Source organism: Patella vulgata, chromosome 9, assembly GCF_932274485.2.
Source record: "Patella vulgata chromosome 9, xgPatVulg1.2, whole genome shotgun sequence".
NCBI lineage: Eukaryota > Metazoa > Mollusca > Gastropoda > Patellidae > Patella > Patella vulgata.
The window spans coordinates 33,244,993-33,271,233 of NC_065887.2; the positions used below are offsets into that span (position 1 = coordinate 33,244,993).

Sequence of the window (26,241 nt, forward strand, 5' to 3'; positions counted from 1 at the left end):
TTAAAAAGAAATACAGAATTAGATTTCAAATGCTATACTAAAAGATCAGATGTGTAAAATTAATTGTCCAAATATTGTCTGAAAATCATACTTTTGTTAAAAAAAATCAATAATCATGTTTTTCAGAAATTTTCATGTATTCTTAAAAACAAGTTTCCTTTGGAATTTTTATGGGATGGGAAGACCTGACTTCATTCATAAATTCTATAATTTGACAGGCACATCTAAAACCTACCAGGAATATTTTTTTTTCTACAACCAAACAAATGTATGTTTTGATCATTTGATATCTCTTATAACAGCAAGTATTTCACAATTCATTCCAAAATTGAAATCATTAGACAGAATTTGCAGTCGTGGATTTAAATCTTTAATGTTTTCATTTAATGCACTAAAGAAAATATTGAATGTTATTAATCTTACCGTAAAGAGCAAATATGTGAAGCTTCCGGGGAATCTACGGGTGGAAGTTTATCAGTACTCAGGTCAACACTAGCGTAACTGTCAGCACTATCCATACTTATACTAGAGGCACGACTACTTGAACTTCCTGTTTTACGAGAATTTGATCTCCGTAACACAGTGAGAGATCCAGTTCCTGAAAATAGATTATTATGAGTTAATTATAATACACAAAGCAACAGGAGGTTTAGCACTAGCTTCTTTATAGTTAGTTCTTCCTTTAACATGCAAAATGAGAAATTGGTGGTATAATAGTGCAACAAGGAGCACAATCACCACTGCAGTCTAGAGTTTGACCCAGGACTACCTACACAGTTTCAAGGGGAAGCTTTGTTAGCTTAATCAAGAGGCATGAAATGAATGAAATGGGGTGTAACATACTACTTTTCTGCTCTGGCTGGGTTAATGAAGACAGGCATATGCCATACAGTAGGCTATGAGGGAAATTTTGCCTGGACAACGGCTCTAAGGCCTACTCTTATATCAAATTCCAACTGGCAAATAAGCTTTTATGTACACGTAATGTGTACACAGTGCCTCATTTTTTGTGCCATCCAATCTGTCTTTGTCAGACTCTCCGTCTCTCTATAATGCAGTAATCAGACCTTTTATGAGATATCTGGGTTAGACACAGCAAGTAGATGCCACTATTTGTCTCTTTAATATATATACATCATCTTAAATCTATTATGATTTTTGGTTGATCTCTTATCTGCAATTCCTGATATTTATACATTAAGTCTTGTCACTAAATAACCAACCAGGAAAGTCCAATTAGTCTATTCCTTATATTATGTTCAACATGAGCCATTTCCTAGCTAGGTGAAATAACAAAGATTATCTCAGATTAATGAAGAAGAAATACATAAATATATGATATATTGGTAATTAACTACACAATGATGGGATTAATGAGCAATTATCAGAATATAATAAAGAATATTTTCGATAATAACAATATCCAAGAGATTTTATTTGTTATTATTTCATGATAACATCTATCATATATGTCTAAGCACACACATCATTGATCTTATGGAATGAAATGAGGTTAACATTGCATCAATACTTTACAAGTGTTGAATATTTCCATGAAATACGATTGAATGCCTTTGAAACTAATGTTTGAGTTCTTTATATATTACAAAAATTCACAAGGGTGCTGTGCACGGGTTCCATGTTGGCCATATATGCCAGTCAAAACCGAGGGCTACGCAAAATGACTGAAACTAGATCTGACCCATTGGTCATTTTGCACACCAGAAAAATAGTGTAATTTTCAAAACCCAATTTTCAAGCATGGCTACGATCGACCTCCGCTATGTAACTATAAAATTCTACAACCTGTACAAAATAATGCACAGATATAGAAGCCACATAACCTCATGATTGATGTTATAGATTTGTGTACATAGTTGTCAATAGATTATACTAAGTGTTGTGTTCATAATTAATGATGGACGTCTGGTAGTAGAACAATAAACGTTAATTGCTAGGTGGCAATCTCGATTAAAATACAGATCTATATTTCGTTTCGTTTTTTTATACTACATGAAGATCTGAACGGTTGTACTAAAGGGTCGTGTCAGAGGTCGTACGAATGGCTTTTGATTCGATGACATCAGGCATTGATTAATTATTCAGCGTTGATGTGTCTAGTGGTTCACCCACAGTTCCTTGCATCGCGCGCCAAGAAGTCGCCATAACAGATGGTTTCATAAGCTGATCCCTCACGCCATTCATAACGCAGATTATTATATAACAACTCTTCTAGATACTAGCACGGTAACATGCATAGTGTGTAGAACCTATCTCTAAGTATTGAGTAACTGGCCTATGTGTTAGAATATCTATATATGAAGTAGAAAGGGTTCATTGTGGTTACTATTCATGGAAATTCGTGAGAAATATACGTGTTGTCAGTAGTCGCTTAAACCCGTCAGTATTTGTACCGTACGTCAGTATTCCTATAAATGGTCAGTAATAATCATAAGGTGAGTATTTAAGTCAATTGGTAAGTATTCCTTACTTGTGTCAGTATGTAAAAATAACGTGAGTAATTAAACAAATGTGAGTTAAGCCGACCACATCACTAGTCAGGCGCGTGCGGGAGAATTGACAAAAGCGTGACTAATTAAGAAAACGTCACTATTTGACATCTGGGTCACTATCAGGGTTAAACCGCCAGTTATCTTTGATGTGCGTCAGTAACTGGACCCGACGCCAGTAGAGCGTGAAGTTGTTAACTATATAAATTCCTGGTGAGTATTGTTAGTGAGTATCGTCGCTACGTTCTGAATAAATTATTAATTAATTATTTACTAATATTCTCGGATCGGGAAATGTTTTTAAACAATAATGGATGGCAGTCAACACTATGCGTATTTGTCGGCGATTTCGATTACCGCCGTAGTCTGCAGAATACGGCGCAATGTGTAGTGTTATTTAATTTACAATTTATATTTATTCTCGTTATATAACATGCGGATTGGCACATGTTTTGGGACTTACGGCACTTTGATATCTGTATGGATTAAATTTAGAATCACTGTATGGATTAAATTTGGAATCATTGTATGGATTAAATTTGGAATCATTGTATGGATTAAATTTGGAATCACAACTAATGGTTAAAAAAAGATCAACACAAATCTCTTTTCACTAATTTTATTGAAACAGATAATATGATAGCAGATAAGAGAAATAATGAATTTCATATACATACATACAAGCTGAAAATGTGATCACTGAAAAATCGTGTGAATATCTAAATGCATTATTATTGGTATCTTCAGATTTGCAACATATTACAAACAGATTTCTGTTTTAAAAAAAAAACAACCCATATAATTCAAACGTCAACCCGACCATTTCAAGAATAATTGTCCGTGTCAAAATGGACTGCAATCCGGTTGCTTTATTTAAAAAGATAACTGATATTAAACTATACAACTGACTGAGCTATTCAGGGTTAATATTTGAAATATTTTGGTGTCAAGGCAACTGGAGTTCGGTTGCTTTATTTAAAAAGATAACTAATATTAAAATATAAAATTGACTGAGCTACATCCGTTTGAGGTTGTTTGAGGAAAAGCAAGTTAAAGATATCGTTGTGTTCAAAAAAAAAATCACATAGCAACCACGCCATATATTTGTTAATTTTTGTTTAATATTTCTCTCGGTGTTATAATTTAGAACGAAAGAGAACAGTCCATACATTAGTAATGTAGGTCTTGTATATTAAACTTTTATGGGAATAAATGTTTTTAATCTCACCACTTAATTAGCACCTTGGTGTTATATCAGGAGATTAAGAATGTTGATTGGGTAATCGAGTTTAGATTCTTGATTATCAAAGAAGCCGTCACAGCTAATCGTATATTCTGTTACCTTCGTAACATGACTCAATTAAAATAAGGTTTTGCGTGTACAATAGGTCTACTTTTATTTTCAGGCACCGGAATGGTATCAGAATCCGAAACCCAGACAGGGTAATGAACGTAGCCATGATACTACAATAGGCCACGCCGGGTGTCTGGACCGAACATTTTTACGTATTGTATGGGTTTTAAAACTCGTTGTATTCGTTAAAATTGGGATTATCGGTAATACATAAACTAGAGATTAACGGCTTCACAACGATGCCAAGTATTACGTAAGAAGACTGATCGGTCGGTCCTCTGAATTATCTATTTTTGAAATATAGTTAGAATGGCCAGCTCTTTATCTAAATCTTAATATTGAACATGCTTGACGTTTCAATATTCCAGACCCACTGGTTGATGGCTATCTTAAAATTTTGTGGTTTAGTTAACAGGAATAGAGATGAGAAGAACGGGACAGAACAGATACAGGTAGACGAGGTGATAAAAAAGCTTTTGATAGAGCGCTGCCATTGCTCCGATGATGGTAATCTTTACGAGGAAAAGATTGTCACAACAATGAAAACGCAAGAAATGAAATGAGGCTTAATGCCCTGGGCTTATGAAGACTGCCATATGCCATACAGTGTGGCGGTACTATGACCTACTTTTATATTGAATTCCAACTGCCAATTGACCTTTTACGTGCACGCCAATGTATGCACAGGATCTTGGTTTTTTTGTCGCACCCGAACGACAAGACAGCCGTCCTTGTCACGCCCTCCGTCCTTCACCAATGATAACCACGCCGGAAAATCCCGAACAAGACAGCCGTCCTTGTCACGCCCATCGTCCTTCACCACTGATAAGGGGAAACCACGCCGGAAAATACAGATGAACTTTCTCAACCTATGCAGGGATCGAACACGCGACCGCCTTCCTGTCTAGCGAGCCAGAGTCTTTATTTTTATCTTACCCACTTAGCCTCCATGGCTCTCCGAAACATACAGGAGCGAATTTACGAATAAGTGCCCGAAAATAAATTTTTGGGGGGGCATTTACAATCAAACTTCACCTTACAGGTAAGTCTCGTTTAATCTATAAATTAAAGTCCATAAGATATGTCATATCTAGATCTAATGTAGCATTACAGTACAGTAACCTTTATAAACACATTAAACTGATGCTATTAAATATTAACGACTCCTTTGAGTTTATATTAAAATATTTAACTTATATATGAAATAGATTTTAACGTCCTACTTTTCTGCACCAAATGGGCAAATGAAAATGGGCATATGCCATGCAGTGTGATGTAGAGGGAATTCCCACTGTCATGGGTCTTTTAACAAGCATGTACACAGGGCTTCTTTGTCTCATGACCTTAAGCACTGTGTATAAATCGGATATTAACTTTAGCTGAAAAAACGACAACATTTCAATGTGGGACGTATAAAAAGTCAGATTTGATCCACACTACGAAGACTGAGAATTCATTTTTGAAATTTATTTTAACAATTAAAACAAAACGAGTAATCAATTTTAAGTAAATTTATAGGCACATTTGGAAACCACACAATGATTATCAGATAAATTTGAAACCAAATTTGAATTACTTAAGAAACCATAGAAACTATATATTTAAATTTGAAATACCTCCAACAAATCCTTGAAACTAAATTTGATTAATTTAAGTAACCATACAAACTATATATTTCAATTTGAAATACCCTCTAATAAATCCTTGATTAATTTAAGTAACCATAGAAACAATATATTTCTATTTGAAATACTTCCAAACAAATTAAGGGTAAGAGGTGAAAAGACATATTTCGAAAAGAAAAAGGCCATAAAAGGTTGACATAATGTTTAACATTTTCAAGAAATTTTTTGATATTATAATTAGATTAAAATGGATCACCACATAAAGGAATTGTGAGTAACGTCTTAGAGAAATGAAAACTGACAAAGGGTGCAGTACAATGACCGAACTGACATGTACCTCTCAATGACTGAGCTTCAGTCATACAATAATAACTGGAGGGTAAATGATGACAGGACAAGAGTCCTATGACAATGACTATATTTGAGTTATACCATAATGACTGAGATGGAGTAAAGTCTTGATGTGCTAATAATAACTGGGTTAGACTCATACGATAATGACTAGGTTGTAGTCATATGATAATGACTATGAGGAGTAGTAAGAATACAGGCAGGACAGAAGAAAAGTGATAATGACAGGACAGGAGTTCTACTATACTGACTCAACACGAGCAATTAATTGAACTCTTTAACTTTAACAAGCCAACAGTGAGGCTGATGTCCCCCGCTGAAATTGCAAAATAAATAGATGACACATATTAATTAATCGCACATTTATTTTTTTCACTAAGTTTCATCATTCTCTATCAGATAGAATCAAGATTATCTTGTCCCAAACCATCGACAAATGAAATCGATTAGCTCTGCTTAGCATCAGCTCGAAATGCTAATCATTGAACTCAGTCAAGACATTCACCTAATGAACATCTACATCAAGTTTAAACATTCACCTAATAGACACCTACGCCAAGTTTGAACATTCTACCTCAATTAGAAGGAGAGTTATTGTGTTCCAAAGTCTTGACCAATCAAATTGCTTATCAATCTGCTTACCCTCAGCAAAAAATGTTCATTATCGAACTTAGTCAAGGTATTGATATAATAAAGCTATACACCAGAAATGAAATGGAATGAAATAGGGTTTAACGTTCTACTGTTTTGCTTTGAACTGGGCTAATAGTGTCCTCACTCTCACTTAATTAGAACTAAAGTTATCGTGTCCCAAAGCATCAAACAATCAAACTGCTTAACTCTGCTTACCCTAAGCAGAAAATTCTCATCTTCAAACTCCAACAAGGCATTCACCCAATTGACAACTACACCAAGTGTAAACATTCCAACTCAATTAGAATGAGAGTTATTGTGTACCAAAGTCTCGACCAATCAAATTGCTTATCGCTCTGCTTACTGTGAGCAGAAAATGCTCATTATCGAATTTAATTAGTCAAGGTATTGACGTAATGAAACTATACACCAAGTTTCATCACTCTCACTTAATTAGAACTAAAGTTATCGTGTCCCAAAGCATCAACCAATCTAATTGCTTATCTCTGCTTACTCTAAGCAGAAAATGCTCATCTTCGAACTCCATCAAGGCATTGATATAATAAACACCTACACCAAGTTTGAACATTCTAGCTCAATTAGAAAGAAAGTTATTGTGTTCCAAAGTTTTGGCCAATCAAATTGCTTATCTCTCTGCTTACCCTGAGCAGAAAATGCTCATTGTCGAACTTAGTCAAAGTATTGATGTAATAAAACGATACACCAAGTTTCATCACTCTCACTTAAATAGAACTAAGTTATCGTGTCCCAAAGCATCAACCAATCAAATTGCTTATCTCTGCTTACCCTAAGCAGCAAATGCTCATCGTCGAACTCCATCAAGGCATTGACCTAATAAACACCTACACCAAGTTTGAACATTCTAGCTCAATTAGAAGGTGAGTTATTGTGTTCCAAAGTCTCGGCCAATCAAATTGCTTATTGCTCTGCTTACCCTGAGTAGAAAATGCTCATTATCGAACTTAGTCAAGGTATTGATGTAATGAAACTATACACCAAGTTTCATTACTCTCACTTAATTAGAACTAAAGTTATCGTATCCCAACACATCAACCAATCAAATTGCTTATCTCTGCTTACCCTAAGCCAAAAAATGCTCATCGAAAGGCAGGGTACTATAAAATAAAATGAACTGCTAGCAAAGTACTACAAGAACAAGGAACTGTGGACACAGTATCATAGCAACAGTACTTGACAACCAATAATTGTGACCTCTAGGGGGACCACAAGCTACAAACACGATTTTTCGTACAATCAGGGGCAATAATTCAGGAAGTTACGATCCGATATGCGCAAATATCGAAAGGAACCAAGATCTGTGGGTTATAAACATGCACTTCAAGTTTCATCAAAATCAGATGAACATTGTGACCTCTAGAGGGCGATAATTCATGAAGTTATGGTCTGATATACGCCAATATCGAAAGGAACCGAGATCTTTGGGAGATAGACCTATATGTTAAGTTTCGTCAAAATCGAATAAAAATTGTGACCTGTAGAGTGTCCACAAACAAATTATGGACGGACAGATGTCTGAACAGGGGCGACAACAATATACGTCCACATGAAAATGTGGGCGTATAGAAATACTTGACTGATGTTTAACAACTAAAGAAAGAACTGCCCTTAGAAATAAAAAGGGATTGGAGAGGTGGTTGCAAAAAATCTCCCAGTGGGTAAGCGAGTGATGAATGAAGACTATTTCTGTGGTCAGAATCGTCAGTATAATGCAGACTGGCAGCCAGTCTGTCAGCTGTCACATGATTATGCTCCGTAAAAATTTTACTTGACAATACAGTAAACGTCGGATATCTGATAAGTCGGATCTTTGCTCAACTCGAATAAAATCATTTGGACCCTTTGATCCTGCACGCTTTTCTTATTAAATTTATGTGTGTAAGTCAGATTTCCTAAGTCAGATCTTTGCTCAACTCGGATCAAAATGTTCAGTCCATTTGATCTAATTCCGGCTTTTTTCCTTTGTCTGAGTCAGATCGGCATGTTGTTTAGAATTTGACTAAGTTAATTTCATCTCGATGGTCTAAAACACGGTTAGCTACTTTCACCTGTCATTTTGACTCAAATCAGCCTATATGACGTGATGCAATAATAGAATTTTAGCAGAAAATTCGAAACTCGCTGTCTGTGGTATGAGACACTTTCTGGAAAAATTTATTACATTTTTCAACGATGGCAACAAAATGGAAGTTATCTACTCGCACATACGAACAAAAGCTTGAAATGTGCATTTGAATCAATTATTATCTGGCTCTTGCAGTTTATTTCTAATTGAACTAAGATTGAATTTCAGTCTTCGGCTAACTCGGATCTTCACTTAACTTGGATAGAATTGGTCAGTCCACTTAGATCCGACTTATGCGAAGTTTACTGTATGTACATTAAACAAAATATTGTAAAATATATGATTATCATAAACACATAATCTACAAGATAACTGCTGGAAATTTAAATTTAGAGAGTAAGGGGAACCTTAATCCATTCAAGTCAGACACAGATTCCCTTTCTAATTGCAATTTTAGCAAAATAAATTAACCCATTAGAAGCTGATATGCCATTAAGGCCATCATTTACTGTAGGCTAAAAATATTGTCCGTTTATGGTCCTTTGATATGAAAACCTACTAGAAGGTAATTATTATGGACGACAACATTAAAGATTGCCGTCTGCCGCCGATCAATATTAAATCCAATAAAAATACACCCATTTGGCCATTTTTAGATTAATCTTTTTTATAACATTGTCTTTTATACTCTTCGGTTAATTATCATCTTGTTTTTGATGTTCGAAGCATAGCCAACGTGAAATAAAGGCTTTGTTACTTGTCCCTTTCATTTTGTTAATTAAAGATTAAGAATAGAGACATTTTACTATTGTTCCCTATAAATACATAGTTAGGTTTACAGTAAATGTAACCACACAGGTCATCTAAATTAACATCCTGAAATGGACAAGAATAGAGCTCAATATCTTGTGTTTCATAATTTCCAATTATCTAATGGATAAAAGTGATATAACCAAACTTCAGCATGCCAATTTTTAGCACACGTTGTATATTTACGTCACTTTGATACTAACATCCAGTAAAAAATCTGTAAATAGGCGAACAGCCTTCCCAGATTTCTCTTAGGAAGCTACTAGTTTCATTCCATTCAAACTCTTCAGGTTTGATTCAGGATGTGCGGTTGCGCTCTATATAGACCGTGGGGACCGGAGCACATGTGATGTCACAAGTGGACCGGAGTCGATCATTAAAACCAGAGTCGTTTATTCCAAAAAATGTGGAAAGATGTTTGGCTAAAAAATTGCCATCTTTATTATGCATAGACTCTAGGCTCCCAACTCTTTTGACTTTTATGTTTAAAATTTTTTATAAACTAATGTGGGTTTTTGAATAACTCTATTAGGTTATGGGGGATATATGCATTAATTTTTTATTAGCTTTCGCTATGGGGGTACCACAGCTAAATAAATTGAGAACTCATCACGATATTCATTTTCTGCCTTGAGTTAGGCTAAGAATTATGCTGCTATTTCGCATACTTTGAAAAGTGGCTTGTGGGAAGTCTTCTTGAATTCTACAAGGAGCTCACGAAATTGTTTTTGTGTTACTCGATTGAAATGTTGTAAAAAGACTGTCTTCTTTACTGAGATTTGATTCTGCCAAATCATTGTGATTCAATGTGTGAAAAAATGTACAGGCCTCTAGTTCGAGGGAAGGATCAACTTCTTTTCCGGTGTCAGGTTTTCCGGTGTCAATTAAGATCATTCAACCGTTCGTAATTTTGGTTGCATGTGAAAACTTTGGTAAAGCCGTTTTAAGTTGTATGAACGTGTGAAAACCTCCGGGACAAAGTCCACAGACGTCCTTCATTTTCTAAAACAGGAATAGCAGTGACGTCACGGGTGATCTCTAAGGCTAATTGATGACATAATGCCAAGTGTTTTGAGCAGAGTCTATAATGAGAGTTCCAAAAATGGGGGTGCACGAGAGAAAAAGCTAACAGAATTTTAAGAAAAAAGTGCAAAAGGGTCAGTGGGGAAATAGAGTAAACAATAAAGTGGGGGACCCTTCGGGACTATATCTTATCGTTGATGCCATCCCGTGCGAATATTCTTAAAAAGTGAATCCATTTGAATTCATTGGCTTTTCGGATAGCATTATTTTTGCCTTTATATTTGTCAGTCTTAAAAATCTTTATAATTTTAATCATAACATTTCTACTCGTATGTCCTTTTAAATTGCAGTGTATTGAAAAGGCGTTTTTGCTTTCTCCTATGTATTATTTTTTACATAAAAAGCAGGTTAATAGGAGAGAGAGAGAGAGAGAGAAATGGGGTTTAACGTCCACTCGACACAAACTAGGTCATTTCGGGACTAACATATGGTTTAATTTTATTTCAATAATTCGCTTGCGCATAGGGGTCTTTTTGGCAGTGGGAGAAAACCGGAGGACCCGGAGAAAACCCACATGGTTGGACAGGCGCCCCTACTCCTTGTCACGTACAACCGGGGATTCGAAACCACGCAAGTCGACTCAATGACAGACTTTATGATACAGCGCGCGCACGCTAACCATTCAGCCATCCACCCCCCCCCCCCAGGTTAATAGGTAGAATATGTTTCTACTCAAACAATTAGAAACAGTGCGACAAGAAATTTTCTTTCCAGTTTTACACTAATAAAGTAGTTGTTTTGATCTAATTTATCGCAGATATCACAATCTTTCTTGATACATTTTTCGAAAAATTTTTAACCGTAACTCTGCTCGTTTGTAGATTCCTCAGTGGGTATGTAAGTCTCACTTTCATTAGCGTATCTTTTCGATTAGAGTTCCTTCTAAATGCTGTGATGGGTTTAATATCTGAGATAGAACAGCACATTTCCGAAACAGTTAATAGGTGCCATTTTTCTCTAATGATCATGCCAACATGAACAGCAGTCAGATTATAATCCGTGATAAAAACGAGCGACATTCGTTTTTTCAAAATGGTTGCCGTAGTCGGCCAAAACCTTCTCAATTTTATCTTAAAAGGGGCTATCCACACAAAGTAGTGACCGATAATAAGAAAGATAGGTTGCTAGGCAACGAAACATACGCCCACAGCAGCTAATTCGTCCAGGCAGTCAACAAGAGTTGTTGCATATTTTTACTTTTTTCGGTAATGAACCATTTATAATACACTAAAATCTGATTAAGAGTAACAACTCATTAAGTAATTATCAGAAAACCATTAGAATTTGTTTGGTTTTTATAAAATTCTGCCCCATGCTAACATTTAGTACAAGAAACTTTTAATATCATGGATTTAGCAGTTCACGTTATAAAAATTCATTGAAAATCAATATACTTGTTCGTCTCAAGACCTTAAACTCTGTGCCTCCAGAGCATCCAGAAGATATTTTGAAATGATCAAGGGCCATAACTCTGGCAGTAATTATCGTAAATCGCTGAAACTCTGTGCCTCCAGAGCATCCAGAAGATATTTTGAAATGATCAAGGGCCATAACTCTGGCAGTAATTATCGTAAATCGCTGAAACTCTGTGCCTCCAGAGCATCCAGAAGATATTTTGAAATGATCAAGGGCCATAACTCTGGCAGTAATAATCGTAAATCGCTGAAAATCAATAGGCTTCTTCGTCTCGTGACCTTAAACACTGTGTATAAATTTCAAGTCAATCGGATATTAACTTTGGCCTCCAGAGTGTCCACAAGATTTTTTGAAGTGATCAAGGGCCATAACTTTGACAGTAATTAACTTTGACAGAAAATCAATAGGTTTCTTCGTCCAATGACCTTAAACACTGTATATAAATTTAAAGTCAATTGGATATAAACTTTAGCCTCTAGGGCGTCCACAAGATTTTTTTAAGTGATCAAAGGCCATAACTGATGTTAGGTATTAGACCTAAGATGGGACAAAAATACTTTTAATTGTCTTCACACTTCATTCAGCTCTTTTATTCACTGTGCTGAAGCACTAAATACGGCCAGCAAAAAGAAAAACAATCTTTTAGATATTTTTGGACTTCATTCAACACTTTGGTTGAGTATTGAAGTACCTGATGGGGCTTCTTGGACTACATCTGAACTTTAAGCTATCCATATTGTACATCCATATATGGTCTGACACAGACATCTCTGAAAGTGCTAACGTTCTCTTAGCAATGTCAGTTATAAGCATGCATACATTATTTTTAAGTTTTAAATGTCAGACATTTTGAACTACTCAAAATTTATCAATGGGGCCAGTGAATTGTCTTTAAATAGTAATTAGGACTGTCTATCCAGATATTAAAGTGACAGCCTTACATTATGCTTGTGAGATTCTGTTTAATTTTAAATAATTTGCAAGCAAAGAATCTTTCCTTTAGATTGAAAATGTTCTATGCAAGGAGAGATTTAAATCAAAAAACCTTTATTCTTAATGCTGCTGGACCTCACCATTAATTATAATTAAGTAATAAAAGGGAGATTTAATACCTCAAAATCCATATTAATTAAGATAAAACTTACTTGACAGTTGTCCATTTCTAGAAGCTACGCTACTGTCATCTTTTGACTTCTCAGGTGGGTTGGCAACTGAAAAACAAAAAATATAAATCCTCAGTTGTATTAATCCAATCAATAAGTACATATACAAGTCCCTATTCCAATTAAATTAATGGAGGTAAGGCTGGACTACAACGAATCATCACTCTAAATCAAAATTCATTAACATTTTATATTGAATAAGACTTAATTGAGATCTATTTTATTGACTTGTTATGAGGAGTCAAAACTGAAGCCAAATCTTTTTCCTTCTGCAAGTATTTGTGGTTTTAAACTTTATTTAAAGGGATTTTGTACAAAAAGAGTTTTTCTCCATTCTCCCAAGGCATGATCTCAAGATATTCAATAAATGTTATTGTACAGAATCAAGTGCAAAATAATATGATGTATGCCTTAAGGAAATTGCTCCACAAAATGTAGAATGTTATGGGAATGATGCCATATTGGGTGTATGTGTGCTGTAGCTAAGATTCACAGGACAAGTTGGGAGAACATGAATGAATATTAGAGGTGAATACAGATACCTATGTACATGAGCTGAAATGATGATTTTTTTACAGATAAGTCATGTTTCATAATATAATTGTCCTGTAGTATGTATGTCAAACTACAGATCAGTTTCCATAATAAAACCAGTTTGACCGCCTTTAGTTTTAATCTGTGTTCCCTTTGATGTTTTTCATTGTTGCTACAAAACAGTACTTCCTACAGAAAAGTGAGACATAGTAGGGTAGGTTGTCGCTGAGCCAGATTAAAGGGGGTGGGGGCTGACTGGACGGCAGCCAGGGACCCCAATATCAAAGCCTCCCCACCAAATGAGTTCTAAAAATAAATATTAATTGTGCCTCAAATAAATATCTCATATGTTATGGTAGAGTTTAACAATGGGAACATTAAATTTTTGCAGCAACCAGGTAGCATGCACCAGAATATGCCCCTTTTTCAATGTTGATGCAAGGGCCCCAGCCGGCCCCAGTCACCCTCAGTTATATTTTCAGTAAGGGGCCCCATGCAAGTTTAATCTGGCCTGGGTGGTTGATCCAAAATTCCTGTCTATCTTTCAGATAATCATGCTATATGAACACGATACGCAAGAATACAATAATGTTTAAGTAACAGTACATGGAAATAGAATTTCTATTTTTTATAAACAAATTAATCGATTTTTGGATTTTGAATTTAAATATTGAACTTTTGCAAATTCAATCACAATATAGTGTTGTTGATTACATTATAGTGAAGTTCTTGTATAATAGTTTTAATACATAAAATTGGCCCCAGTGTACTTACATATAACATGCTTCTCTAAAACACAAAATTCCATGTGTTCACAAACTTAAAATCATATGATTCATTGAAAGATTCAAGTAGGATATTCCAAATTACAAAAAGTTCCAATTTTCCAACACAATCCACTAGAATATTACTTGGTATATTTTAACAATTGAAATACCCTGCAATGATACTATATAATACCGAGTCGATATTTTGAATCCTACTGCTAAGCACTTATCAGTTTGGTACATCATAACAGACACTCCAAACACTCTAATAGAACTTGTTATAGAATGTACTCATGTACTCCAACCTAAATTATAAATTTTTGTCTGATCTTTTGCAAATCATTCGTCAGAAGATTTATTAATTTTTTCCAGAATAGAAATGAGACATAAATCCCACCACCTCTGTGTACGGTGAGATCAAAGGTTTAATTTGCGAGTAATAAAATCATGATATTATTGGCGGGGGTTGTACATTGCAATGGAACCAATACCGCTATATTGACAAGTGGAATGTAAATTAGCCCCCGAGGGCTCAGATTGACTGCTGATTTCTCTTTGCTTGTTTGTTTGCCTTCGTTGTTTACTTATCGTCGCCAATGATGTCAGCGATTTTTTCATGTTGTGAGAAATAAGTCGTTAGCCCCGATCCATCTTATCCTTTCATGATTCCAAGGCGCCTCTGGCAATAATGAAACCAGCTGACTGGTAGTTCCAATTAAAGCGCCAATAATCCGCCGAGAAGAAACTAAACCATTAATTTCTCCTTGAAAACACTGGTAAATGACGGATATAGTTCTTAATGAAAGAGACAAGCATTCACTTCCAGTTTTAAGTTCAGATTTTGTCATTGTGAGAGGTAATTAGAGACGGCTGGTGACTTGACATAAAACATGTATCATGTCATTAAAACTATGTTGCAACAATGATATTATATTTGTAATATTGTAAAATACTCTATAATACCATCATCGTCGTGCCATCGTTATTGTTATTTCTTAAAAAAACCTTTAATTTTGGAAATTTGTTTTAAAAGTTTCACACCTGACCTGACAACTCTACCGCATCACTCGGTAAAGTTTCTGCGAAAAGGCCTCATGTACCGCTCTACTGCGCGGTAATAGATTTCAACCGGATTTTCAAACAAAGAGTTTTTTAATTTTCTTGCCAAAACTATGGAACTAAGGGAAGCAACTCTTTGCATGTAAACAATAAAGATCGCGACTTTCGGTCATCAAAATCGATTTGGGATATTGTAAGGTATAATTTAGCTAAGAGATTTGTTCTCAAATTCTTTTCAACCTATTTTAGAGTTAATAAAGCGGATATAATTATTGGCACGTGTTCCAAATACTCTTAAAATGCGTAGCAATAAACTAAACAAATAGCGACCAATTTACGGCAGCAATGGCTGACATTTTCGTTTGCGTGCGTACGTACGTACAGCATCTAATACAATACTTTGAATGCAACACAACAAGATGGGAATACGTCTCGACGATTCTGACTTACATGGAACACTCTCTCGAATAAATGTAAAAGCAGATTTACAGAATCACGGGGGAAAAAAATCCCGTACATTGAGAGGATAATTGCCATGGGGAAGCATGATTAAATCAATACCAATATTTAGTAGTTTACAAAACTAATTTTTTACGCCCCCCCCTCTATTCCTAATGTAGAAAAACTATATAATCTTACATGAAACATTGACAAAAACTCTCGGAATGGGGAACACACGTCACAAGGATATTTTAAAATCATGCTAAGTTAAAACAAAAGAAAAGTGGTACTGGTAAGTGATAGGCCTACTGCCAGTACAGTGGACTGGTAATTTTAATTATTTTTTTTATATGTTACTAATTATTTCTTTTTGTAGGCTACATATTCAATTTTGGTTTAATTACATAAATAATTTTAGATATGGTTACCATTGCTTATGTATATTTTATCTATTACCCATTTAATGCAATTTTTGTATTGTTGGGCCTGCAGTTCAGTGTATCATTTCTAAATTAATTACCCTTGGAAGTGCGAATTTACGCGTTTTTGGAAATCTACTGCCAAATCATGGTTTCTACTGCATTTTTTACACTACCCTACTGCATTTCAGCTCTGAGGGGTTGCAGGTCTGTTCCACACTAAAGTTATTCTAATATTGTGGATTCAGTTGTTAAGATTGTAAAAAAATAAAAGAATAGAACTACAAAATCTGTAACAGAAGAATTAATATTTATGTACAGTGAATTCCTGTAAACAGCATGAATTGACCAATGATGAGATCAATGTAGAATCTTAAAATGTGATGTTTGTGATAAGTCATTTAGCCACATGGACATTTGATAGAAAAATAAACTCCAAAATAAAAACCTCCCTCATGCATCAGATTTTTTTAAAAAGAATGTCTGAGAACAAGAATATTTGTTTGTAAAAGGTTATTTAAAAACCTAATCAATATTAGCTTGTGGTTAAGGTTAAGATAGGGTTAGGATAATCCTTTATCATAAATACTGTAATTTATGACATAATCTTTATTGGTAAACACTGTTGAATATGAATAATGCTATCCTATTTTTTTTCTTTGTAAGGCCTTAACTTTAATAGATATTTCTTATTTGTTTTTTGTTTACTTTATGAATGTGAGTCTTATTATTCAAGTTGTTGATGCCACAGTTATTGGTCACCCTATGAATTTTGTTTCAGTAGTTGTTTTTTCTTTTATGTTTTTGTGGTTTTTTTGTTGTTTTTTTTTGTTTGTGAATTTAGTTATATTGACTGGTTGCAAATCTTTGACATAGCTGATCTAGTCTAGAAAATTAATAAGATTCTGTAATATTAGCTAATCATACAATCAGAACCTATACTAAGTGGTGAGCCCATTACCATGTAATCAAGAAAAGCATATAAATTCACGTTCACAATTTACCTATCAAACAGAATTTTTGATTTCAACCTTGACATTTGATGATCCTTAAAGCAGCAGTGTTTAACCTCTGAAAAACATTCCAGCCACTGTGATCAGTAACATTAGAGATGGGGAACAGATACAAGGTCTGAGCCATTCCTTAATTAAAGTCCCGTCTGGAGATTGATGGGAACACAAAATCCGGAATGGTAAATCATCCGACATCTAATTACATTTGTCAATTTATCAGGTCGTAATCTACGATATTTCCCTACAATCTTTCTTATCCCTGTCAATCAAACAGTGTCCTTTTCGCATTTTTCATTCTAATCAAAAACAGACATATCTCCATCCAATTATATTAAAGAAGAAACTGTTTAAATACTTAAACCTGCTGAATATTTGAATATGTTTCTACTGAATGCAATGATTATTCAAAGAAGGTACAATGAATTTTTACATAACCACTCCAAAAACACATTGTCAAAAGAAATTAACTATCTGCAATGCTTGTAATGCTGACAAAAAAAACCATCTTAGAAATGTCCTGAAAATTTGGCCCAGCTACCATTCGCACAATAGCCTTTATCCTCCATTAAATTGTGCACCTAATCACAGCAATTATTAGTAGTTGGTCAATTTTGCTAAAATGTTTAAAACCATTCTATATAATGCACATGTCCAGAAAATAAATTGAGTTTATCCATAATCATTCACTTTGTGACGACCCTGATAAAATTTTTAATCTACTTGATGATACAGACAGAATCATACACCAGACTACATTTCAATATAAAATATCATTACTTTTCAAATTATTTTTCATGTTCAAGTAATATGAAGCTAAATAAATTAGCACTCATATAAGAATTTTCAAGCGTGCCAAAGAGAAAGATGTCACTACAAAAACTAACTAGGGTACAATTTTGTGATTTTGTTGAATCAGTTTTACAAACTCGAAAGTGAGTATCTCCACTTTCCTGTTTACAGAGGCATTTTCCATAGTTCAAAGGAGAAAACTTGAAAAAGTGAAATAGAAACTTCTGTTTTAGTATTATCGCTCTACATTAATAAAGGATTATTATTATTATTAAAGATACATTATGGGAGATTCGATAACGAGATGGCAGTTCTCACTATAATAATTAAAATTTCATTCAAATTGATCCACTATGAACCGAGAACTAAGCGAATGAAATTTCATTCAAATTAAACCACTATGAACCGAGAACTAAGCGAATGAAATTTCTGCCTAGCCTCGGTCATCATTACTAAAGTCAGTACGATAAACAGCATAGTTTCGATTATCCATTTAATCGTTTAATCGAGAAGGAAAGATATGCAGTAAATCGGCTCACAATCCACTTAAGATCGCAGGCTAGCGATGCCATCTAGAGTTGATTATGGTCTGGATAAGTTAATTAATGTCTAATTAATAATTTAGATAACATTTCAGGCCTAAAGAAAGACCTGCAATAGATAGATTTAGCTCTTGCATAATGTATGTTTAACTAGGTACTCCTGGAGAGACTAGGAACATTATTTGGAGCACTGAATATATATATATTTTTTGTTCTTAATATTATCACATCACAATGCTGTTTACCTGTCGATGTCTAAATGTCTTCTGTTGGTTGTATGAGTGACAAATGAACATTAAAATCTATAAAGTTAATAGACTTTGATGTTGATTCACATGAACTAGAGATTAATTATAGGTTTGCAGCCATCATTGCAAGCGTGTACCTTTAATGAAAAACTAAATAAGGTTCTTCAAATTATCAAGTTTGATTGATTAATAGTAAGCTTTTATCAGCAATTAGAAGCTGGACAAAAATTCATTTAGATACAAAGCAAAAGGATATTTGATCCTGAAAACTACAGAATCAATTTGGTTAAAAAGCCATTTGTTTTCCTGCCTAACCCTTACCCCCCAGACTAGATAGAATATAGAAAAACATATACATTGAAAAGACCATTTATTCTTTAAATGACAACTAATAAATTACATTAAAGCATGGATGGAATAAAGATATTATCACATAAAGATATTCTTACATTCAATCTAATAAAATTTATCTTTCATAAAGACCTATCTTTCATCAAACAAAAAAAATTAGTTAACCTCCGATCAAAGATGGAGACCGAACACTGCCATAAATTCAGCTTCTTACAGAGACTGAAAACACAAAAAAATGCTCCCTAAATCTATTTCATATAGTATCAAATGTTCAAGAAACAATAAGCATATTTCCTACCTAGTGCATAGTTTACTTCTGACATCTAATATAAATGGACAGAATTAATAAATTTGCCTTGGTTATTTAGAAACCATAATTTGCCATGGTCATTTATAAACCATAATTATTTTTAATTACCCTTGCAGAGTATGGCTCCTGTCAATGAATCTTTTTTCGGCACTACCAATGTTACTAATATTTACACTGGACTGACTTCTTTTTCCCTAAAACACCAATATTTATCAATCACGTGCCAACCGAACTGGGAAAATATAGATTCCTATATTTACCTACGCTAAAGGAATTTGAAAACATTTCCTTTAATCTTCTGAATTAAGTGAAAGTTGACTGTTTCTCTTTGTAACTGAAGGGATTTGAATCTTGGACACATCAACCATGTTCGTGAATGATAATGTCAAATTTTTCCACTTTGTAGACTGCCAAATTTTGGCACCACTTCTCTAACCTTTGGGATTAAGTGTTATCAGGAAAGGTGAAAGAATTTCAAGAATGAAGAAACAATTTATTATCTTAACAATTTTAATTAGTTGTGATATAAAGTAATCGCAACTAGTCACTGACTATCATCACATAACTAATACATATCTCAGATTCATCAAATTTTGTACTGTTTAAATCAAATAAAATACTTACTGCAGCCTAAACTTTCTAGATTTGAGAAATATACAAAAGTTCTTGTGAAATTTTGATATACCTAAGCTGAAGTTGCCATGCAGGATACACCCACATTTAACAAGCGATTTTTCGTACAATCAGAGGCCATAATTCAGGATGTTACAGATCTTTCGGATATAAAAATATATTTTAAGTTTCATCAAAATCGGATAAAAATTGTGACCTTGAGGGGTTACAGGTGAGTGGATATTTTGAAGGGAAGTTCAGGCCCGAATATCATGAAATTCGAACCCAACCGTCATTAAGGTGTACCAGTGATACATTTGAACAATTTTTAAAATTGTATAAAAATTGTGATCTCTAGTGGTTCCACAAGCTAAAAACACACTTTCTCATACAATCAGCGGCTATAATCCAGGAAGTTATGGTCCGATATGCGCCAATATCGAAAGGAACAGAGATCTTTGGTATATAAACATGCCAGGCAAGATACGTCCACATTTTGCAAGAGATTTTTCATACAATCAGGGGCCATTATCCAAGAAGTTATAGTCTGAAATGTGTTAATATCGAAAGGGACTGAAATCTGTGGGATATAAAGATATATTTTAAGTTTTATCAAAATCAGACAAGAATTGTGACCTCTAGTGTGTCCACAAGCTAAAAACATGATTTTTCGTAAAATTAGGTGCCATAGTCTATGAAGTTACGGACTGTATATGCCAATATTGAAAGGAACCGAAATCTTTGGGATATAAACATTTCTATTTTTATTAAAATCAGATAAAAATTGTGACATGTAGAGTGTCCACAATCAAAATCTTGACAGACAGGGACCACGGCAATATTTGTACTTATACATGAAATGTGGGCGCATAAACACTAGGTCACCCTGTGTCTGGCCACAGATCATGTTCCTGAAGGAATGACTGTGAGTTTTACAACATCTGGATGTTACTAGATTCCCGAACTTACATCTACGTTATCTGCAGACACGTGAACAGTAGCGTCCAATCAGAGGTTGTGATATAGCGAACTCCACGGAAACCTTGACACTGATTGAACCTTGAACATGATTATTACAGGTAGACATATTAGCTGGAAAGCGCGAGACTTAGTATTTGCAATAATTGAGGAATCTGATAGGCTCACACGCAGGGTGAGTACCCAATCGAAATTAGTGCCGAAATATGCAGGGTATTAAGTGAAGGCTTTGACAAGATGTACGGAGTTAAAGTGAGATCAAGCCTTTTATTAAAGAGGGCCATAGACAATCATCGGATCAAATTCACAGCCATATTTCAGACCAAAAGTCTGGACCACATTCAGACCATTCAGTAGGGCTTGGAATTCGTACATATTAAAATCTCATGTATTTCAAAATTTTACAACTATCTTTGGAACAAATCAGGGGCAATTCCGTCATTCTCACTAATTAAGTCCCACATGACTTCAGATTTTATTAGACCAATAGGTACTGCAATAATTAAAGATAGTTTCATTTTATGGTGTATTAGAGTACAGTTTCTATATCCTGGGGGAATCCTCCAGTCTGATTAATGCCTGAATAAATTGGATGGACTGAAATGAATTTTACGAAGACCAAATATGTACAAGAGACACATCTGACTCAAAATCAAGACATTCTTCTTGTGTCAGCCTTAGTACTCCACCCAATTCAGCTCAGGACAACTCAAATTTTTTCCAGCAAAGAAATAGACAATAATAATGACTGACTTCAACTTAAATGGAGGAAAGTTGTTATAGAAGAATTTTGTCCAGACAGCTGGTAACACTTTTTTTGATGATTACTCTCTGCTTAGATTCAGGTACAGCAGACCTGTGCAGTCAAATACAAATCTCAAACCATGTGAGAGCAGTAATAGTGCGGTGTAATGTCTACATCAATGCTATTGTGGTATACACCTGGCCCTTTAGTAGTTCGATAAAACTATAAACCCCCCCATCACCCCCAATCCTAAAAAAAAAACCAACTAAACAAAAACAAAAAACTTGAGGCTAGACATGTACAATTGTGTCACCAAAACCCTTAATATAAACGAATGAATGAATATAATTAATAAGTTTAATATATTTCTCACCTTTTGATGACCTTACCCTGGATAACATAAGCACAACTGGATAATGCCCTTACAGTATTATTTATGATTAATTCATCAATTCTCCAAAATAATATAATTTCAATATCACACAGAGAATGTTTGTGATATTATAACTATTTGTCCGTTGTCTTCACTAATTTCTATTCCACATGTGCATAATCCACTTATTCTATAAAATTACAAGATTACCATGCTTTGATTTTTTTCTAGTACAACACAGATAGCCACAATCTCATAAAATTTGACTATCTATTCAGATTATCATATCTTCAATTTGTTTTTACAAATCTCGATCTTATAAATATCAAAACAATCCATTCAGATTAGCATGACTTGAATTTCTGACATCCTTCATTATTTTCCTCTGATATCCTATTCTGTATGCATGTAATGCATAGTTTTTGTAAATGCACAATCACTGAATTTGCATATATATTCTCTCGCGATTGACTCACATTTGTCGAACAGTAAAAGCGTCTGCCTCCAGTCATAAACAAACCATTGGGAATAAAAAACGTCCAGAAATAGAAGATAGTTAGAGAAAGTTCAACACATTTGATCAGCAGACATTAAAGGTGTTTAAAACAGATATAACATTTGCATGGATGAAAGAATCTGCATAGAACTGAATTTGCATAATAGGTATTCCCTGTAAATTACTGGAAAAATGTTTGTTTTGCTCTGTGACGACAAACGTCTCTGCTTAATAATAGAAAAATAATTAAGTAGAAATTCAAATGTTAAATAATCCAAGAATAGTTTTCTTACTCAAATCTGAGAACAATAAAATGTAAAATTCACAATTATAATCCTTTACATGTAAAAGGTCAAAAGTCACAGCATAATGAGTTTAGAATGAGCCAAAAAAGACCAATTGGCTATTTAAGCAAAAAACGAACCAAAAGGATGTCATTATGTTTCAAATTTATGTGTTCAATCAAAACAATAAAAAATACGCTTCTGTTAGATTAAAACTCACAGACATCGACCTAAATGTTTATTATACACTACAAATACGAGCTACTAGATCACAGCAAAGTATATTACAAGTTTTTCTGGTCGTTTGTTTAAGTCTCCTAAGAATATGATGACGGATGAAACGTCAAAGAAAATGTGAAAAACGTCTCCTGTACTGGAAGAATAGAGCTACACACAAAAGGGAGGAAAAGCGGATGGCCATCTAACCCAAGTGCCGGATCAATAATTTGACCACAATCTAATAAAACGCAAAGAACAGATCAAACAAATAAAATCAGACTCTTATCAGTTGAAAAGCCACTTGGTAAAGACAGAGGAAGAGTTTGTAGTCAGTTGGCGACTTCACCAAAATCTCACATCGAAAGACATTAATTTAATCAGTGATGAAAGTCGTCACGGTGGAATTAGGTTAGATTAGGTTTATTAATGATTTTATACAAGCGACCATTTTATCATCTACCGAGATGTGAATCTTAAATAGTTTCCTCTCTGATCAGATTTACTCTGGGTTGAAAGTAATATTTGGCATAATTTCGCCACCTTCTTTCCCAAAATTCCCTCAATGACTGATCAATTACTTTGCTCAAATTTTCGTTATCATATTTGTATAGATTGTGGACTTTGACCAATCAGCCATGATCTATGGTATCTTAGATAATTTAATCGGGTGTTGCGCTTCATTCTAGAGTAATTTCTGTTTGGTCTTTTTATAAAACGCAAATATCAGGAGTTAACAAAGTGCACATAAGTTGTCTTTATTGACTAAACATCAGAGGTGTTTTTATGACATAACATTTGGGTTTTTTTATGTTCCAACTGAGGGGTGAGGGTATAATTGATCACCGGATTTTCTTTTTTATGACCAAACACCAGGGTATTTTCATGAATACAACTTTTGTTTTTGAATGATTGAACATATGTTGCTTTTGTATTGTAAAGACACAAAAACAGAAATTTCTTTTATTATGACTGAATATCTGGTGTTTTACGACTTGACATCAGATGTGTTATTTTGTTATGACTGAACATCAGTACAACTGAGCACTCATTTTAGAAATAGAATCACCAATTTAGATTAAAAAAGGTTACTTTCATGCATGAACTGAACTTCAGATTTCTAATGAAAAGAATGATTTAATTGATTCTTCAACATTTCACAATTCCTCAATTATCAATAACAAAGGCGAACCACTACACAGTTAAAATAAACCCAATATAAATCACCCCAACTGAAAGGAGTACTGGTGTTCTGACCTGGCCAGACTATATATATATAAGCTTGTCCAGTTTTGTATATGTACATTGTCAAGGAAGCAATATATCAAAATATTTTACAATGCTTATCAACATCAGTGTGTAAAATGCTAAAAACTATCAATGAAAGCTTTAAAACTCTTTGTAAACTAATCCTGATATACCACTTAGGTTAATGGAAAAGTTGATATATAAAATAAGCTTAAACAAAATAATAAATTTCACTAATGTTTCAGCTCCAGTAACACTCATTGGACTCTCTTTATAGTCTTAAAAACTTCCTGAAAATATTCTGACTTATCAATCAATTACTGATGATCTTAAAAGCCTAAAAAAACTTGATTTTACAGCAATAGATAAGCAAGATTAAAGAACAAAACTGACAACTGAAACATAAGGGATTCACCATTATTACTAATAGGATATAATTTCACTGAAGACAAAAATTTGACAAAACAAATAGGATTATTCAAATGATATTCTAAGAAGTATATTTGATATTTTAAATGTACAAAGCTTCTCTTAAAGGAGCTAAATCGCTAATATTTTGGACCTAGAAATTGGCACAAATGGGTCACAACACATATAATAATGTAATATGAATTTATATAAACTGTTTTACATTCGACCGTTTCCGTTTTACTGTGAATTGTCATCAGTTATGTTCGGCGAAATACGCCAGAAGTCTCAACCGAAAGACAGTTTCTAGCGTCTGGTTATTCCAGTCAACACCGATAGTATATATTGCGCATGCTCTCCAAATAAGAATATGGCATCACCGTTTGACATGACTTGTGGAATATGTATATCCTCATTCTTTGAGCACCTTGTTACAAATGGCGCTGAAACGCATTATGGTACACGATTCGTGTACCAATGGTAAAATATTTATTTTGTCTTAAATATTGGATATCAGAAGCCCATCTTTTCCAGGTAAGACCACAACACCAATGCTGATTTAAATTGCAAAAAAAATCATGTTTTCAATGTCGAAGATTTTGGATGATATTGAGTTACGGAATTAGCTACTTTAAATTCAGAATAAAGATTCTGATCCTAATAGTAGATAGACATAATCATGCAACCATTGATTATCATATAATCATGTAACCATTGATTATCATAAAAGTCGAGACTGACTAGCATCAACAATATTTACAGCTCACAGAAAGCGGACATTACATATTTGCTTTCAAGCTTATGCCCACACTTTGCTATTTCCTATGAATAATAAAATCATGAACCAAATCAAATAAGCCATAGAATAACAAATTTAAATAGAAAAATAATCAAATAAGCCATATAGAATAACAAATTTAAATAGAAAAGTATCTATGTCTAAAATCACCCGATTTTGGAATTTATTTTTATGTGACATAATAAATGCATCATAAATATAAATTCAAAGAATTACATATTAGAGTTTTTTATTGTGTTGATATGTTGATGAGCCATTAAACTCTTTGTATTCCATTTGATTCTAATTTGCGATCTAACATAATATTGACTGCTCTAGTATATACTCTTCAAAAAAAAGTAGGGGATATTGAAATGCAAATACCTCTGCAGGTTGTGATGTGATAAATGGTCATGGACACCTGACATGCTTTGAGAGTATGTTCACAGATGAAGAACTTATTGCCCCAATAGAACCACTGAGCTGCACATGTGACACGCAATAGCGCCATACACGTGGGAGGGGTTCATGGTCAAATTTGACACTTCAAGGAAGGGTTGCTGAAAACTGCCGCTTGCTGG

The 26,241-nt window shown here is 34.1% G+C and overlaps 1 protein-coding gene across 4 annotated transcripts in view; it reads right to left on the reverse strand.

Annotated features, from left to right (window-relative positions):
* LOC126832718 (dual specificity calcium/calmodulin-dependent 3',5'-cyclic nucleotide phosphodiesterase 1A) overlaps positions 1-26,241 on the reverse strand; it is a 298,858-nt gene that overhangs the window by 34,681 nt on the left and 237,936 nt on the right. For all 4 annotated transcript variants that reach the window (XM_050563586.2, XM_050563587.2, XM_050563588.2 and 1 more), the window contains 2 exons: positions 13,032-13,097; positions 424-598 (listed from right to left, as the gene is read on the reverse strand). In XM_050563586.2, the coding sequence (XP_050419543.1) occupies positions 424-598; positions 13,032-13,097 (241 nt within the window). The remainder of the gene's footprint in view (positions 1-423; positions 599-13,031; positions 13,098-26,241) is intronic.